We start from the raw sequence: 18,675 nt of genomic DNA, 5'->3' as shown, positions 1-18,675 counted from the left end.
GTTGAATCGGAGCTGTAGCCACCGGCCTACGCCAGAGCCACAGCAACGCGGGATCCGAGCCGCATCTGCAACCTACACCACAGCTCACGGCAACGCTGGATCGTTAACCCACTGAGCAAGGGCAGGGATCGAACCCGCAACCTCATGGTTCCTAGTCGGATTCGTTAACCACTGCGCCACGACGGGAACTCCCCTTTTTTTTTTTTTTTTTTTTTTTTTTTTTTTAGATACAACACCAAAGCCATGGCCCATGAGAGAAATAACTGATTTTTAAATTTAAAACCTCTTCTCTGTGAAAAACATTTTCTTCTTCTTCTTCTTCTTTTTCTTTTTTTTTTTGTCTTTTTAGGGCCTCACCCATTGGCATATGGAGGTTCCTATGCTAGGGGTCCAATCAGAGCTGTAGCTGCCAGCCTACACCACAGCAACACCAGATCTGAGCCACGTCTGTGACCTACACCACAGTTCTCGGCAACACCGGATCCTTAACCCACTGAGCGAGGCCAGGGATCAAACCTACATCCTCAGGGATGCTAGTCAGATTTGTTTCCACTGAGCCATGATGCAAACCCCTAATTCTTGTATTATTAAATTTTGTGTTGATCTTGCCTCCTCGACTAGACTGCAAGTTCCTTGAGGGCAGGGGCCATCTATTGTACTTTAAAATGTTACCCACAGGCACAATACTGTGCTGGGGGACATGTTAGGGACGAATTATGGACAAAAGAGTGTGAAGTTTCCCCAGGACACCTCATTCTCAGATGGCAGCACTCTTCTCAGAGTCAGCGCTAGTCGACCACTCTTGACACACACACGCCAAATATAAGGACGGCAAAGGTGAAACTAACTCGACAGGTTACTCCAAAGTATCAGGGACCTACAAACGGCCTTTGAAATTTCTGAATCTTCTATTAAAATACAAGATGAACCTTTAATCAATAATTTCATGCTCCCCAAAAGCTTAAAAATGACCTATAAAGAAAAATGGCCAAGCCAGGTGCATAATCTCTATGATTTACTTGATCACAAAGTACTTAAAAAACCAAGGCTCCATCAACCCACTTATATTTCAGTGTCTATCTCGCCTTTTTTCCCCACCTATAAAATAGGCTAAACTACATCCAAAAAATAAGTCTAGGACTTAACGTTTACATGAAAGGCAGCCAAAATTCTATGGATAATGCAAGCTAAAAACGTTCTTCCCATCTTGGTTGCTCCTGAATTACTTCAGTCGTCTGAGGTTTCTTCATAGTTAGAGACGTAACCCTTAGCTAGCACTTGCGAAATCTGTGGTGGTTATGCGTCCTGACCCAAGAATGCTGTAACCACCGAGTTCTATCAAGATGCTTGTTAACCTCATAAACTGAAGAAAATAATCGTTACAAAATGCTTATCCTCAGGCTCTGCTGCTAAGGCTTTCAAGTTGCATAGTGTACTGACTGCAAATTCTCAGAGATTTTTTTTTTTTTTTTTTTTTTTGGCCACACCTGAGGCATACGGAGGTTCCCAGGCTGGGGGTCATCAAATCGGAGCTGCAGCTGCCAGCCTACACCACAGCCACAGCAACACAGGATCTGAGCCATGTCTGTGACCTACACCACAGCTCACGGCAACGCCGGATCCTTAACCCACTGAGCAAGGCCAGGGATGGAACTCGAGTCCTCATGGATACTAGTCCAGTTCTTAACCTGCTGAGCCAAGATGGGAACTCCTCAGAAGACATTTTGTTTCACTTTTATGGATAGCCTCAGCTGATGAAGCTTTGGCAACAAGTGCTGGGAGCAGGCAAACCTATGTCAGAGAGCGACCGACTGGACTACCTGACAATACCTAAAGGATCAGTAAGCTTGGTATTCCTCTGTCTATCCTTTCTTTGTGAACTTTGCCCTTTTAAATAATGCTTTTGTTTCCTTAAGCCAGTCTTGACCATTGGTAGGCAATCAGAAGTATTCACATTTGAAGGAAATTTTATCAATTTTTTTCCTCCAAGGATTAGTATGATCATGAGTTTAGCTTCCTGTCAAGAAAAATGCTATGTTCAAAGTATTATTTCCTTCACTTCTAATTACAAATAAGTTTTACCTTTTATTGTGTTCCATTATACAATTTTACATAGTACCATTATTATTTTAAGCAACAATTAAGCAAATCGAATGGATGTTTTTGAGCTCTACTTCTCAGTATATAGATTTACCTAAAAAAGTACAAAGCAAGCACAGTGGTGCAATTTTCCAGGCACTTTCAAGTTGCTTAAATATTTACAAATATGTAAGCACCCTGTTGGAAAGCATGAAAATTTTGGTGTCAGGAAGAAACACTCCATGTACAGCAAATCTTTAAATTTTAACATTTGCACAGCTCCACATATTCCTGAGAGAGTTCATTCTTGTTGTCACTTTCCATCTGCACGTCTTCATATTTCAGCAGCGTATCTTGGGGAACCATAACCTCTGTCACCCGATGTCCCACTAATTGCACAAAATACATGTAATGTGTTGCTCATCCAGGGGGAATGCATTGTGTCTTCTTGTAATATCTAAAACAAAAGAAATCCCCATGTTTATCATGAAGCAAAACAGCCACTGCCAAAAAAGTATGTGTATATGAAATCACAGGCATATTTCAATTCATCACTGACACTTAGCTATTTCACATGATATAAAGCAGAAAGAGCAAAGAAAAACATTACCGACTCAAGTCTTCAAAGCTGTATTACAAAGGCAGCATATCAAAAAAGCAGAAAAGATCTGGTTACTCATTTAGAAAAACAAAAGGGTGTAAACAGCAAAATTCAATAAAAAGCGAGAGGTGATACAGTCTTTGAAATATTTTTTTAACAGATGGTCATGACAAGAGGCCTAAACAGTGGACTGGTTGATACAATTTACAGATCATCTTCTTATCGTGGTTCCCAGATCACCTGTGGGGCTTTTCAAACATGCAGGTACCCATATTCTCCTTCCCTGGAGACTTGGGAAATAATATTGAGTGAGGAGAAAATGAGTGAATATTTCTAAAGACACACTATAATTGTACAAGTTAATGGATACAAAAGATTCTTCTTGGAAATGAAGAACTCCATCAATAAAAATTTTATATCTCATAAGTATATAAGTATATCCCATAAGTATATAAGCATACATATATTCATATTAGTATAGATATTTTAAAAATACCCATTTTGGGAGTTCCCGTCATGGTACAGTGGTTAAGGAATCCGACTAGGAACCAAGAGGTTGCGGGTTCGGTCCCTGCCCTTGCTCAGTGGGTTAATGATCCGGCGTTGCCGTGAGCTGTGGTGTAGGTTGCAGACGTGGCTCGGATCCCAAGTTGCTGTGGCTGTGGTGTAGGCCGGCGGCTACAGCTACGATTAAACCCCTAGCCTGGGAACCTCCATATGCCACGGGAGTGGCCCAAAGAAATAGCAAAAAGACAAAAAAAAAAAAAAAAAAAAAAAAAAAAAAGCAAGAAATATCTCATGCCTGGATTAGATGGAAGAAAAGAAGAGCACACACATCACATCCAACTTCTTTACTCAACAGTCCCAACTTAGGTCTCGAGCTTTCAGTACCAGTTTCTCAAGTTGGCTCTGGAAATTCAGCATTAAGCCTGCAAACTGATTTATGGTGGCAGTAATGGGTCCTATCATTTGTGTTGCTACACATCACTTCTTGTATAAAGCCCATAATAGAGAAATTTCCTCTTACAAAAATCATAACTCATGACACTGATCTGAAAGCCCAGGAGAGGTTTAAGAGATGACTAATCGATTACCCACACTTGTCAGATCTGACAAGCAAAGAGAGCATTCACCATGAAGCAAACAGGACAGACCAAACAGACACAACGATAGCCACCACCAACTCTATCTAATTAAGATCTGCAATTAATAGTCTTTTTTTTAATTTATTTTATTTTTTGCTTTTTAGGGTCGCACCCATGGCATATGGAGATTCCCAGGCTAGGTGGTCGAATAGGAGCTACAGCTGCCAGCCTATATCACAGCCATAGCCACACCAGATCTGAGCCATGTCTGTGACCTACACCACAGCTCATGGCAACGCCGGATCCCTTACCCATTGAGCGAGGCCAGGGATTGAACCGGCAACCTCATGGTTCCTAGTCGAATTCGTTTCTGCTGCGCCACAACAGGAACTCCTGCAATTACTAGTCTTAACATAATATAAATCCCTCTTAAAAAGTCAAAAGCTTGAAGAGCTTTTGGCATAGTGTAACAGATTGCATTGAAAAAGGCCAAGGAGTAGCCCAGCTGTATCTTTTTTGTCAAGTAATCATTTACAGAGCTCAACAGATAATTCACATTTCAGTGCACAACTATATTTTATGTTGTATTATTACCTTTTCCTTTGGGAACTAATGTCTCAAAGTGTATGACCAAAAAAAAAAAAAAAAAAAAAAGGCTCTCTTTTATATGAGACTCTAATAGGAAATACTGATTCACAAAAATTCACTATAAAGTCAACATTTGCCCAAAGGAAGGCACACCTGAATATGATTGAGGCCTTATGACAGCACAGCCTGCATCAATATAAACCAATAGAAACTAAGGTTTTTCTTGGTTAGCTATCAGTATATAACATCAAGGGTCTAAAAATATTAGTCTCTAGAACTAAATAAAATAGCCATGATTTATGGAAATTAAAAGAGATAGGTGGGAAATATGACAACAGATTTGTAAAATCCATGCTTTGCATCATCAAAAAAAAGAGATAAAAGGAGTTCCCGTTGTAGCTCAGTGGGTTACAAACGCGACTAGTCTTCATGAGGATGTGGATTCTATTCCTGGACTTGCTCAGTGGGTTAAGGATCCAGCATTGCCCTGAGCTGTGGTGTAGGTCGCAGACATGGCTTGGATCCGGTGTTGCTGGATCTGATTTGACCCCTAGCCTGGCAGCTTCCATATGCCACAGGTGCGGCCCTAAAAAAGCAAAGCAAAAAAAAAAAAAAAAAAAAAGAGAGACAGAGAGAGAGATCAAAGGCCTCAAAACGGAGTCACTTGTGCTAAGCCTACATCACCTCAACGAGACTCAATATCTAACCTAATTTCAGTTTCAGCCTTTTCTAGGCAGGTAATCTTAACCAGTCAAAACTGTGTATGTATGACTTTCAATCTGGAATTACCTGGTTGGCACTAGTGAGGTGGTCCACCTGACAGACCACTGTTGTGCCCAGGGGAAGGTGACCTTGCCTGAAACAATCAGCTCTTTTCTAGAATAACCTCTTTGTCCTCCTTCTACCTGTAAAAGCCCTCCATTTTGTAAAGCTCTATGGAGCTCCTTTCTATCTGCTTGGTGGGATGCTGCCCACTTCGTCAAGCACCAAATAAAGCTGAGATCTTTAAAATTTACTCAGGTGTATTTCGTTGTTTAACAAGGGCAAAACGAACTTTATAAAACGACTACTCTAAATGTCTTGATCACAGTAATAGCAGCAAATCGAATAATTTGCTTTCAATTTGAATAATTTAGAGGTCAAGGCTAGGTCATACAGTTGCATGCAAAGCATATCATTGTAATATAATACACGTTGGCTTAACATGATGTAATTGTTTTATATCTTTTGTGAAGGAGGAGTTTTTGCTGTCTTTTCCTAAGGACTGTGGAGAACAGCAAGGCAGAAGCCGGACAGTTTCTGGGAACAAATTATGTCGTCTATTCGATCAAAGCATACTCCAGAACAGGGATGGTGAAGAGGGGTGTACCCCCCACCCACTGTAATCATGGGCCGAGCTTGAGATACAGACAGTAAAGGAAGCGGAATGACCCCCTACCTGCCTCCTCCTCATCACCTGGCTACTGCGGGAAGGAGGCAAAAAGGGGCCTCTGCAAACAGCAGCCAAGGTATGTCTCGGAACAGTTTCCACTCGGTCCTAAGCGGGCTAACAGAGGTAAAGAGGGCAGAAAGAAGAAATGGAACACTGATTCCAGACTCCTCAGGCCGACCAGATTCCCAGCCATGACAACGGGAGAGTAAGCATCTCATCGAACAGATGGGATGATGCAAGGCTGATGGACTGGCTTTTCCACACTGAGAAGATGACAATGGTTAGAAAACGAGACTCCTGGAGTTCCCATCGTGGCTCAGTGGTTAGAGAATCCAATTAGGAACCATGAGGTTCCCTGGCCTCGCTCAGTGGGTTAAGGATCCGGCATTGCCATGAGCTGTGGTTTAGGTTGCAGACGTGGCTTGGATCCAGCGTTGCTGTGGCTGTGGTGTAGGCCGGTAGCTACAGCTCTGACTCGACCCCTAGCCTGGGAACCTCCATATGCCGTGGGAGCGGCCCAAGAAATGGCAAAAAAAGACAAAAAAAAAAAAAAAAAAGAAAAAAGAAAACGAGACTCCTGGTCACTCGGTGTGAACGTGGGCTAATTATACCTAAAATTTCCCAAGTCCTTTCTAAGAGAAAGCATACAAGATCAATTCCAGGAGGCAGAGCTTGCTTCGGAGTCTCCTAGCTTTTGGTTTCCTCAAAATGTCTCTTCTCTCCTCCATCGTTACACTGCAGCTCTTTGGGTACTGACTACTGGCGGCCGAGTGCTAGGTACCTCCTTTGTGTGATGGTCTCACAGAGGGGACTGCCTTCAAGCAATCACTGAAACGCAGAGAGCAGGACAGAGGACGAACCAGCGCTAAGAACACATTCTCTAAATGGTTGTGGTCTCCGGAGGAGACAGTTTGGGGGTGGGGGGGTGTGCTTGGGTTATGGGGTGGAAATCCTGTGAAACTGGATTGTTACGGTCATTACGTAACTACAGATGTGATAAATTTATTTGAGTAATAAAAAAATAAATTAAAAAAATAAAATAAATGGTCGTAATCATCCTTGTTTCTTTTAAGGAGTCTTCACTGCATTTAAAATTTTTTGCTTGTTTGTTTTTATCTGTGCCCACGGCATGCAGAAGTTCCTGGGCGAGGGATAGAACACACGCCACAGCAGTGACCCAGGGCACGGATGTGACAACACCCCTGTGCCACCAGGGAACTCTCCGCCACACACACCAATGAAAAGAAAAAAGGGAGTTCCTGCCGTGGCTCAGGGGTTAACGAACCCAACTAGGATCCATGAGGATGCAGGTTTGATCCCTGACCTCGCTGAGTGGGTTAAGGATCCGGCGTTGCCATGAGCTGTGGCGTAGACCAGAAGCCGTAGCTCCGATTCGACTCCTACCCTAGGAACCTCCATATGCCGTGGGCGTGGCCCTAAAAAGACAATAGACAAAGAAAAAATGAGGTTGAAGAGTTTCTAAAGCAATTATTTCTTATTGAGTGTTTTCTTTAGTAAGGGAATGAAGGAGACTTTATGATAAGCTTAATAGACTCAGGCACCGAGGGAACCAGAACATCACACTGTGACTTTTATGACGGTGCTGAAGATGTTAAAAGACTTTGGTGGCAATCCAGATACAGAGTGGGTTGTAATCACAGATTTTAGGACCTCAGCGTAGGAATGACGTTTACCAGGATAATCCAGAAGTAACCTGGCTTTAAGGTAAGAAGGTATATAAAAGCCATACCACCTGATTATGACATCATTTCAACTCTAAGTGGTGAGCCGATCTTCTATATTTTTCAGATTGTGTTTTTACTAAGTTATCTGTAATTGTCAATCATGCTCAGTCATAGATTAAAATGCTAGGTTTTATGAAAATAGTTTTGCAGGCTGCATGGGGACTAAGCCAATTCTCAAATTTTGGAAATTCTTCAGGATCTCACCTAAACGAGAGTATAGTGGTCCCTTGGTATCCTTCAAGGATTAGTTCCAGGACCACTGCCCCCTGTACCTCCAACCCCGCCCATGGATATCAAAGTCTGTGGAAGTGGGAGTTCCCGTCATGGTTCAGCAGAAATGAATCTGACTGGCATCCATGAGGACAAAGGTTCGATCCCTGGCCTTGCTCAGTGGGTTAAGGATCCGGTGTTGCAGTGAGCTGTGATGTAGGTCGAAGACGTGGCTGGGATCTGGCATTGCCGTGGCTGTGGCTGGCAGCTACAGCTCTGATTTGACCCCTAGCCTGGGAACTTCCACATGCCGTGGGTGTGGCCCTAAAACCCCCCAAATCTGTGGATGCTCAAGACCTTTATATAAAATGGCACCGTATTTACATATAACCGATGCACTTCCTCTCCTATACTTTAAGTCATCTCTAGATTATTTACAATAATGAATACTATGCAAATGTGATGTAAATAATGGCCTGTGTGCAGCAAATTCCAAGTTTTACTTTTCGGAACTTCCTGGAATTTTTTTTCAAAAATTTTCAACTCGCAGTTGGTTGGATCTATAGATGCAGAACCTGTGAATATGAAGGGCCACCTGTACCTAGATTCTTAGAACCAGGAGAGGGATATTCACTTAGGGATCTGGCTGCCGAGGGCCCTTTTACTTCTCTAGGGCCCTTCTTGAGAGACTCTTAGCCACGTTCACAGTAGATCAACTCAGACATGCTCAGCTACTCACTTCTAATGGCACAAAGAACAAAATGGCTTATTACTGAAAATCGCTTCAGCAAGCGCTTCAAATTTGATTTGCATTACATCACTTAAATGATGAAAGAAAACAGGAGCACATTTTAAAATAACAGACTAATTTCCACACATTTCAAATCCATAGGTTGGCTAAGGAACACTTTTGGGATCCCAGGTCATGTTTTCATTTTCAACCACTGTAATACTTGCCTGCTCATGAATAATGTCAGACAATTCTTTCACCATGTCTCTGAAATTTGACTTTAGCCCTTCATGGTACTCAACTTGATCCTCTTTAATTAGCCGCTCATTGAGCTCCAGTGCAATGCTGCATGCTTGGATGAACTTCCTACGGATGAAGATCAAAGATAAAGTTTTTGTTATGTGTTCCTAGAAAATCTCACGGGTGATTTAATACTTACTTTAACCACGGCTTGCCTGGAAGGGAGATTAGAATCCTCTGTTTTTACCCTGTGCTTTTGCTAATGACATTCCCTAAATCTGAAATATCTTTCCCGTCTTTCTCCTCTGGTCTCTTACCTCCTTCAAAACATGGCTCAAAACACACACCCTCTAGGAAGCCTACTTGCTCAGTCATTTACTTGATATGCTCTCAGCTAAAGTTGTGCTAACGATAATTTACATCTGTAGATAACATCATTCATTCAAAAAAATTTATTTAGGGCTAACTATGTACCCAGTACAGCGCTGGGTACTGTAGATAGAAAGTATCTGTCCTGGACTGGTAAGAGTGGGGATAGAGAATTGTTGACATCATAAAAGCATTTTTTTCATCATTTCATGTGTTTACATTTAATGTCCATACTTAAATTTTCATGACTTTTTTTTTTCTTTTCTTTTCTAGGGCCGCACCTGTTACATATGGAGGTTCCCAGGCTAAACGCTGAATCAGGGCTGTAGCTGCTGGCCTCCGCCACAGCCACAGCAACGCCAGATCTGAGCCGCGTCTGCGACCCACACCACAGCTCACGGCAACGCCGGATCCCTAACCCACTGAGCGAGGCCAGGGATCGAACCCACAATCTCATGGTTCCTAGTCGGATTCGTTCACCACTGAGCCACAACGGGAACTCCTTAATGTCCATACTTAGAACATAGGTCTTAGGGGACAAAGTACCTCACTGCCCATTTGTTTTGTATCCCTGTCATAGCAACTAACAGAATCTTATTGTACATGCCAGGTATTACTAGATCCTGAATTACTGTTACTGACTACTGGTTACCGTGTAACCTGAAACGGTTGATAACACAGAGATAGGAAAAGTCAATGTCAGAAGCAAATGAGTAGATAAGTCATTATCTTTCTCCTTAGTCTATTTTACTCATCTCTCTCTCTCTTATTCAGAATGTAACCTCTTTTTATATATGAAACAGGTTTTTTTCTAATGTAAGACCATTCAGACATGCCTTAGCTTAGAGGGCTGCTCAATCCAGACAAGACATCACATGCTCCAGACTGGCAGAAATTAAGAACATGGGATAGGATCAAGTCTATCCAACCCTTCCTATCCCAGATGGTCTGAAAAGCTGTAACATGAGGTCCATCAGGCAAAGGAGCAAATCGTGTCATGAATGAAGGCTTGTGTTTGTGTCACAATATCCAAAGCAAAAAAAGCGCGTTGGCATATTTCATCTCTTTGGTCACTAGTAATTGGTTCAAGCTCTGCAGCAAGAGAGAGATCACACATTTCCTCACTACTTAGAGTACCACTAGAAGGTCACTTCAATGCTGTAAAAGAGAACAGAGAATATCCCTTTTTGGAGGGTCATTATTTGGTCAATATTTTTGTATCTTTTAAGAAGAAAATAGAGGAGTTCTCTTGTGGAACAGTTGGTTAAGGATCCAGCGTTGTCACTGCAGTGGTTCGGGTCACTGCTCTACGTGGGTTCCATCCCTGGCCTGAGAACTTCCACATGCCATGGGTATGCCGAAGAGGAAGAAGAAGAAAATGGAAGAGAAGTCTAATCCGAAAACTACAAAGCACTTACCTAAACATGTCTTTCAACTCATTTACTTTCTTAGGTGGATACTTGCTAGCTTGACTATCATTTAAGAACGCCCTTGCATAAGCTAAGGGACCTGCATTTACCTAAATTACAAAAGGAGAAAAACGAGAGAATTGTTAGAAGGCCATCAAGAAGTAATTTCTGCATTTGTAATCTTAAAAAAAAAAACCCGATATATTAAAAATCCACATTGAGAAACGTATTTACTATTTTTTACTGTAAATTTATTGGAAAAAGATTAACCAAAGCAAATCATCTGCAAAGATGATAGTCTAATAAGTTAGTTAATAATTTCTCACATGTAAATGTAGGACTCGGCTATAGTCAAAGGGATTTCTTTCAAAGTCCTCTGATATAAAACAAAATTTATAGAAAGTAAATATAACTTCTTTGTTGAGTTTATTAAAAATAATGGACAGGTTTTTGCACTCGAGAAGAGTATAACACACAATTACCCTGAGTGCTTGCTCTGTGCCTTTATGAAAGAGGAATATCAAGAAACATTTAATACATGTTTAGCAACCAACATACCTGCACTGAAACACAGCCCTGCAATTTAAGTTGGAGCTGAATCATGTCCACATCAGCAGAAGAACAAAGCTTTTGCAGTTCTGCAGTTTTATCTTTTATTTCATCAGTAGCGACATCAATCGGCTTTAAGTTAATCTGCTGTTCGTAGCTTATAGGAATCCTCTTCTTCACGTATGGGAACGAGTTTGAAGCTATTAAATGTTAAGATTGAACAAATGAGTTTTTCAGATTGCAAATTCAAATTCGAGGAAAAATATGTTATGCTTAATTCTCCCGATGTCTTCTCTAGAAAATACCTTAGGAGAGCAATTAGACACTGAGAAAGACACTCAGGACTGAGGGAGAAATTCTTTTTATGAGATACCTCAGAGCAATTATGAGTTACACATGGGAAAACAACGGTTTATAATGTAGCCTTGTTTGTGCAAGCTAGCGACTGAACAGCAGTACAATGGATGACTGACATTTCAGTTACATTTTCCTGCTGACCTGCTGTTACTTGTGTATCAAAAAAAAAAAAGACCATATCAAACAAAGAAGTCATGCCAAGTCCTACTTACTAGTCAAGATCGTACGGCGTTTGCACTGTTCTTCTATACAACCTTGTTTTTTGCCTGATAGTGTATAAGGAGCCTCAAAAACAAATCTGTTGATATTATGGTTTCTTTCAAACTCAGTCTTTCTTTCTGTGAGTTCTTTGTCATCAAAGTAGGGCTTCACATAAGTGACTTGGATATGAGCATATTTGGGATCAAGCTCTTTGACATTTACCTGTAAAGTAAAACAAAGTTTTGTTTTTTATTCAACAGAAGGGAAAAGGGTGTGCAGGTGACCTACTAAATCCGTGGAAATCGACTGAGGAACACTGTCATTGCATACACTGTGAATTGACTATGCACTTGAAAAAGGTCTTTGCTTTTTAGGGCCAAACCTGCGGCATATGGAGGTTCCCAGGCTAGGGGTCGAGTTGGAGCTACAGCTGCAGGTCTACACCACAGCCACAGCAATGTGGGATCCAAGCCTCGTCTGTGACCTATACCATGGCTCACGGCAACGCCGGATCCTTAACCCACTGAGCAAGGCCAGGGAGGCCAGGGATCAAATCCACATCCTCACGGATGCTAGTTGGATTTATTTCCACTGCGCTGCCACGATGGGAACTCCTGCTCTTTTTTTAAGGACCACTTCCTCCTGATTATAAAGAAGTTACAGGAACCTATTTGGAGTTTATGGAAATGCAGGCAGAAAATAAAACCTGTAATGCTAACACTCAGCAATGACCATTATTCACACGCACAGATATTTCTTTCCAATCTTTGTTTCTATGACCATATATTTACAAAGGTGATTGTGCTGAACATTGTTTTATAATCTGACTCCTTAAAATATAGTAAAATGGCTAACTACATTTGAATTCCATCTCAATAAAAATATATTATAGAGAGGATCCTGAGAAGACGGCAGAGCACCAGAAATCTTTCTACAGAGATGACGGTTACACTGGCAGAATCTGTCTGATGTAACTATTTGGACCTCTAAGAATTTCTTGAAGACTTGCAACTTCCAGGGGAAGGCTTGAATGGAAAATTGCAGTTAATTTTGATTTTGGTCAATTTTAGCTCTTGGCACTGCCCATGCCTCACCCCTTAAGTACAATGGCAGGCACTTATGCACATGTTTCTGGAACAGCTCTCAGGGGACCCAGGATGAACAAGAAGGACTCAGTCTTCCAAATATTGGGAGTCTGTGCTATGACCGCTGGTTGTGGCTTCTGATCACTAGTATCCACGAGGATGTGGATTTGATCCCTGGCCTTGCTCCGTGGGTTAGGGATCTGGCTGTGGTGTAGGCTGGCAGCTACAGCTCCGATTTGACCTCTAGCCTGGGAATTTTCATATGCCATGGCTGCAGCCCTTACAAAAAAAAAAAAAAGACTAAACCATGAAGAAACAGGAAGATCTGAGTAGATCTTTAACCAGTGAGGAGACTGAATCAATAGCAGAAAATCTCCTGACAAAGAGAAGCTCTGGACCTGATGTCTTCATTGGTGATGTCTCCCAAACATTTCAGCGCAGCTAAACACCAAGCCTTCTCACATTTTTCCAAAAAATGTGAAGAGGAAGAAATTCTATGAAGTCAGCATTACTCTGATACCAGAGCCAGACAAAGACAGTACAAGAAAACTATAGACCAATATCCCTTATGAACGAACACTGCTGCAAAAGTCCTCAACAGAATACTAGCAAACTGAATGGAGCAGCAAGGATTATATGCCATGACCAAGTGGGATTTATTCCTGGGATGCAAGGTTGGTCCAACATTTGAAATCAATCAATGTAATACACCATATTAACAGAATGAGGGGGAATGAAACAGATGATCATCGCAATCGATGCAGAAAAAGCATTTGACGAAACTCAACACCTTTTCTTAATAAAAACACCCGACAAACAAGGAATAGAAGGAAGCGTCTACAATCTATTCAAGGGCCGTTGTGAAAAACCCACAGCAAACATCATATTCAATGGTGAAAGGCTGAAAGCTTCTCCTCTAAGATGAGGAATAAGGCAACTTCTGTCCAACATGGTGTTGGATGTACCGCTGAACTTAAAATAGTGAAACAGTAAATGTTATGCATATTTTACCGCAATGAAAAACATTATAGGTATCACAGTTCTATATTATAGTCATTAGCATGACTTTTACTGGATGGATATGGATAAACATAATTAGATCAGTCCTTCATTAACAGACTCTTAGGTTGTTTTCCAACATTTTGCTATGATAAATAATGCTTCAGTCAACATCCTTGTTTTTAAAATTGTATGTATTTTTTCTCATTTGTTCCTTAGGATAAATTCTGAGAAGCAGCTTAGTTAAAATATTTACATGGTATTAGGGATTTTGTTACATGCTACCCAACTGCTCTACAGAGAAGCTTCCCAATTTGTACATCCACAGTATTTGAAATTTTTTTTTGTTTGTTTTTTGGTCTTTTTAGGGCTGCACCCACAGCATATGGAAGTTCCCAGGCTAGGGGTTGAATTGGAGCTTTGGCCTACACCACAGCCCACAGCAGCGTGGGATCTGAGCCATGTCTGACCTACACCACAGCTTACGGCAATACTGGAGCCTTAACCCACTGAGCGAGGCCAGGGATCGAACCTGAGTCCTCATGGATGCTAGCCGGGTTCGTTACCACTGAGCCCAATGGGAACTCCCAGTGTTTTGACATTTTTCAGAGGAGGTACTCTTGACTGCAGCAATCCTAGCCTGTGGAGGAAGGGGACCAGGAAAGCGGAACGTCTCTATTCCCAAGACATAAAATTACAGTAGCTGCGGACTACTTAGTAAAGAGTCTAAATTCCATGTTAAAAGAAGCTATGCTGCTGGAAGCAAATCTCAGAAGTCTTTCTTGGAGTATCAGTCTGTAGGCCCTAGTACCCTCCCCTCCAGCAGTCTCTCCATTAACTCCAGATGGTTCCCAGGACTGTCCTACAGTGTTCTCCTGACTAGATTTGACTTTGCCTTACACGTTGGTAACTTTGTCAATATCCTTGCAATCTGAGAGCCAGGCCTTTTTTGTGCTTAGCATAGGAAACAAACAAACAAACAAACAAAGAAACAAACCAAAAAACCCAATAAAAACCTCCCAAGAAAAAGCCCCTGCATCCTTTTTTTCCCTCCACATATATAGAAGGACAGACAAGGGATAGAAAGTTTCAAAGCATATTTTAAAACGTCTCCAACCCCATTCTGCTTGTTATTCTATAAAAAGCAAAAAGCCTATATCTAGAAATCCTTTCTGTTCTCTCCCATTAAAAAGCTCGATTTCTCCAGCGAAACCTCAGGAGACAGTTGAGGATGATTATCTGGCTCAGACAAAACATAGACAGGAAACAGAAAAGAGGTCAAGCCTGATTTTAATTTTATAAAAGTAAACTATGCGTATGGTAAAACATTCAAACAGTACACGAGGGTATATATTAAAGGAAGAAATAACTTTTTTTTCCCACATAAGACTCTAGTTTTCTCTCCTCAGGGCTAACCATGGCTAACATTTTCATATGTTTCATTCCGGAAATATGAATATCAGTTTGTATGCAAATGTAATCATCCCATCCATAATGTCTTGTACCTCACCATTTTTTTTCTCTCAATGTCTTTTTTTTAGGGCTGCACCTGCGGCATGTGGAGGTTCCCAGGCTAGGGGTCGAATCAGAGCTACAGCTGCTGGCCTACGCCACAGCCACAGTAACACCAGATCTTGTCACCCTTGTCTGTGACCTACACCACAGCTCATGGCAACGCCGGATCCTTAACCCACTGAGCGAGACCAGAGATTGAATCCGCATCCTTGCGGATACTAGTCAGGGTCATTACCACTGAGCCATGATGGAAACTCCCATTAATATGTCTTATTAGGTTCATATCAACAGTTAGAAATTTTTTAATGCTTAGGTTACTAAGTCCATTATATGCGTAATACTATTTCCTTCTTGCCTTTTTTTTTTTTTTTTTTTTTTTTTTTTTTTGTCTTTTTGCCTTTTCTTGGGCCTCTCCCACGGCATATGGAGGTTCCCAGGCTAGGGGTCCAATAGGAGCTGTAGTCTCCAGCCTACGCCAAAGCCACAGCAACTTGGGATCCGAGCTGCATCTGCGACCTACACCACAGCTCATGGCAACGCCAGATCCTTAACCCACTGAGCAAGGCCAGGGATCAAACCCACGTCCTCATGGTTCCTAGTTGGATTTGTTAACCACTGCACCACGACGGGAACTCCAAGTAATACTATTTGCAGTACTAAAATCCATTTTTTTTTTTTTTTGCCACAGCATGCTGTGGCTTGATCTCAGTTGCCAGACCACTGCACTACTAAGAAACTCCCATAAGCACCTTTAAACATACATCTTTGTCTACAAGATAAAATCTTAAATGTGAAATTATGGGGTCTGAGGAAACATACATTTAAAATACAGGAGAATACTGCCCAAAGGTTCTTCAAATTGTTTATGCCCTTAAGCAGATCTTGTTCTTTGGCAAGTAAAAGAGGGGTTTAATTTTTAATTTCACACATTAAGAAAGAAACAAGGATTTTAAAAGTAGCAACTGCTTATTACATCTGCTGCCTGTGATGAATGACTAAAATATTGTGCACACAAACACTGTCAGGAGTCCAGCTGCCTGTTGGTAGTTTGTCATTAGGGCTCCTTGGCCGAGTTTTCAGAGGCAGAATAAAGTAAGAACCTGTATGTTGTTCCGCAAGGCCAGCCTTCCACTAACCTTCCATTTATAGTGTTAGCATTGTGACAGTGAGCCTAAAACTTTTTGGCCACAAGGAGACACAATTCTCTGTTGTCTTAATTCAATAAAACAACACAAAATAGTGAAACTGCTACAAAGTAGAGAGGTTTTGTTGAATATTAATGAAATTTGAGCCTGCCGGCACATCTATTTTTATTTATTTATTATTTATTTATTTATTTGCTTTTTAGAGCTGAACCCGCAGCACATGGAGGTTCCCAGGCTAGGGGTCGAATTGGAGCTATAGCTGTCGGCCTACACCACAGCCACAGCAACGCCAGATCCAAGCCGCCTCTGTGACCTACACCACGGCTCACGGCAATGCTGGATCCTTAACCCACTGAGTGAGGCCAGGGATTGAACCCACAACCTCATGGTTCCTCGTCGGATTCATTTCCGCTGCACCACGACGGGAACGCCAGCACATCACTTTTTAAATGTCTAAGGCATGTGTTCAAGATAAAACCACCTCCACGAGATATAAGTAAGCCTACGAAGGGACGAGATCACTTTCATGGTAGAAAAGGGACGTGTCTTCACCATTGCCATGGGCTTTTCACTCTGGCAATGCGGCCCCTGTGAGCTGTTAAGTGCTTTGCACAGCACCACACATATCACAGTCACTGAGTAAATATTGCAAGGGCCTACAGATCCTGCACTGTGTAGATGCTTCCGACCTTAAAAATTGGCTCTTCTGGACACACCCATGGTGACGAAGGACAGTCAGGCATTCCTACAGTGCTTGCCTGAAATTCTGTTTGTAGGAAACTATGCATTTCTAAGAAAGAGCCTCTCTTCCTGGACCCTTTCTCATCCTTGCCTTGGAAGGGCCTAGTGGATGGATAATCTTTGGAGCAAGGCATCTCTCCTACACCCACATCACTGCGAATGTAACTAATGAACTAAGGATACCTTAGAATAAAATGTGTGTCCTAAGATGATATGAATCATCAAGTACGAAACTGACAATCACGATGCCCAACAGCATGTGCAATAATAGCTCATCTTTATTGAGCATGAGAGCTTCTATTATTATTAGCGAATGCTTTTTATTTACCAGACCTCTAATCACTTTCCAGATATTAACTCATTGAATCCACAGGACAATCCCATGAGGAAGGCTCTATTACTAACGTCACATTACTGAGAACAATGAAGCACAGACAGCTTAAGTAACTTCCCCATGGTCACACAGCTAGCCGGGGGCAGAGAATGGAGATCTATATCCTTCTATCCGACTCCAAATCCCTGTCCTTTCTTTCACAATCTGGAAAGGCTCTATTTCCCACGCCTCTCCATCACCAGCTAAAAAAGGGAAAAAGTCAGAAGGAAAGTACCACACTTGAAACTAACAAATAATGATCTCAAAGTGCAGGGCATATGTTACCTTGTCTGAATCCTGAATTATTTTGACATTCTCTGTGCCAAATTTTTCACCATAAAGTTTAATAAGTCTCATGGAAATCTCCGAGAGGCCGGTGAGCTTTGGCTCTTTATAGATGTACTCCTTTCCATCCTCTTCTTCAAAAAAAGACTATTATAAAGATAAATACACGATTTATAAATAGTAGGAGCAAATTACAGCATTTAGAGAAACTCTACTAAATAACTAGCAATAATGTATTTGAAATCGATTTTAAATAACACTACCCAAAGCCACATGCACATATTTTTTCTGAAACAAATGAGAATTTTCAAACTCACAGTCATATGAATCTATTATTGGCCTCAAGATTCTCACATTCTACTTGTTTCATTCCCCGTATACTTGATTTTTATTTGGAAGCTTCCAGTACTCGATAGTAAGTATCTATTTAAGAAGCTTAACAGAAAATGAAACCAAAGGAAAAATTCAAATGTTTTATGTTGTCCTCTGACCTAGTGGATTTAGATATGGAAACCAAAGTGAACTTTATACTTAACGAAAGAGGTCTCCTGCTGTTGCGACAGGTGCTCTATCTAGACAGAATCCTAGACCCAATAACTGCTATTACAGTAATCTAATAATTCAAAGGTGAACGTTCAAAAAGAAAAAACACCTTTATGAACCAGAGTATACTTACTTGGCCATAAAAGGCAACTCTGAAGAAAGTGCCTAAAAGTCTTTTTTTGGTGTGCATAACCTCCAAAATTTTTGTGTAGGCTCCATGAAGAGTTCTATAAACTTGAGTAAGTTTCTGGGAAAAAAAAATGAGAATAAACAAATTAGCTCCATCTTTTGCTTACTAAATGTCTAAGATAAATGCACAGGGGAAAAAAGGCAACGCTATTTCCTTTTCAGAATGGTTTTGGTGGGATCATTCACACTGGCATGGCCCATGGCC

At 41.3% G+C, this 18,675-nt stretch overlaps 1 protein-coding gene across 7 annotated transcripts in view; it reads right to left on the bottom strand.

The window, feature by feature from the left end:
* Positions 1 to 2,065: 2,065 nt before the first annotated feature.
* DOCK11 (dedicator of cytokinesis 11) overlaps positions 2,066 to 18,675 on the bottom strand; it is a 198,720-nt gene continuing 182,110 nt past the window's right edge. For 4 of the 7 annotated variants that reach the window (XM_085008235.1, XM_021080484.2, XM_085008238.1 and 1 more), the window contains 7 exons: positions 18,415 to 18,528; positions 17,739 to 17,885; positions 11,607 to 11,817; positions 11,047 to 11,237; positions 10,498 to 10,598; positions 8,698 to 8,836; positions 2,066 to 2,536 (listed from right to left, as the gene is read on the bottom strand). In XM_085008235.1, coding sequence (XP_084864361.1) covers positions 2,414 to 2,536; positions 8,698 to 8,836; positions 10,498 to 10,598; positions 11,047 to 11,237; positions 11,607 to 11,817; positions 17,739 to 17,885; positions 18,415 to 18,528 — 1,026 coding nt within the window. In that variant the 3' untranslated portion in view covers positions 2,066 to 2,413. Of the gene's footprint in view, positions 2,537 to 2,689; positions 2,708 to 8,682; positions 8,837 to 10,497; positions 10,599 to 11,046; positions 11,238 to 11,606; positions 11,818 to 17,738; positions 17,886 to 18,414; positions 18,529 to 18,675 lie in introns of all 7 variants that reach the window. The other 3 variants (XM_085008234.1, XM_085008236.1, XM_085008239.1) reach the window with 2 other exon arrangements.

The sequence above is a fragment of the Sus scrofa genome, chromosome X (assembly GCF_054392235.1).
Source record: "Sus scrofa isolate SSC_HxYL_T2T_F1_AM1 chromosome X, Sscrofa_HxYL_maternal_Yorkshire_Landrace_v2.0, whole genome shotgun sequence".
Classification (NCBI taxonomy): Eukaryota; Metazoa; Chordata; class Mammalia; order Artiodactyla; family Suidae; genus Sus; species Sus scrofa.
The sequence above is the reverse complement of the archived record's forward strand: the minus strand, read 5'-3'. Positions and strand labels throughout refer to the sequence as shown.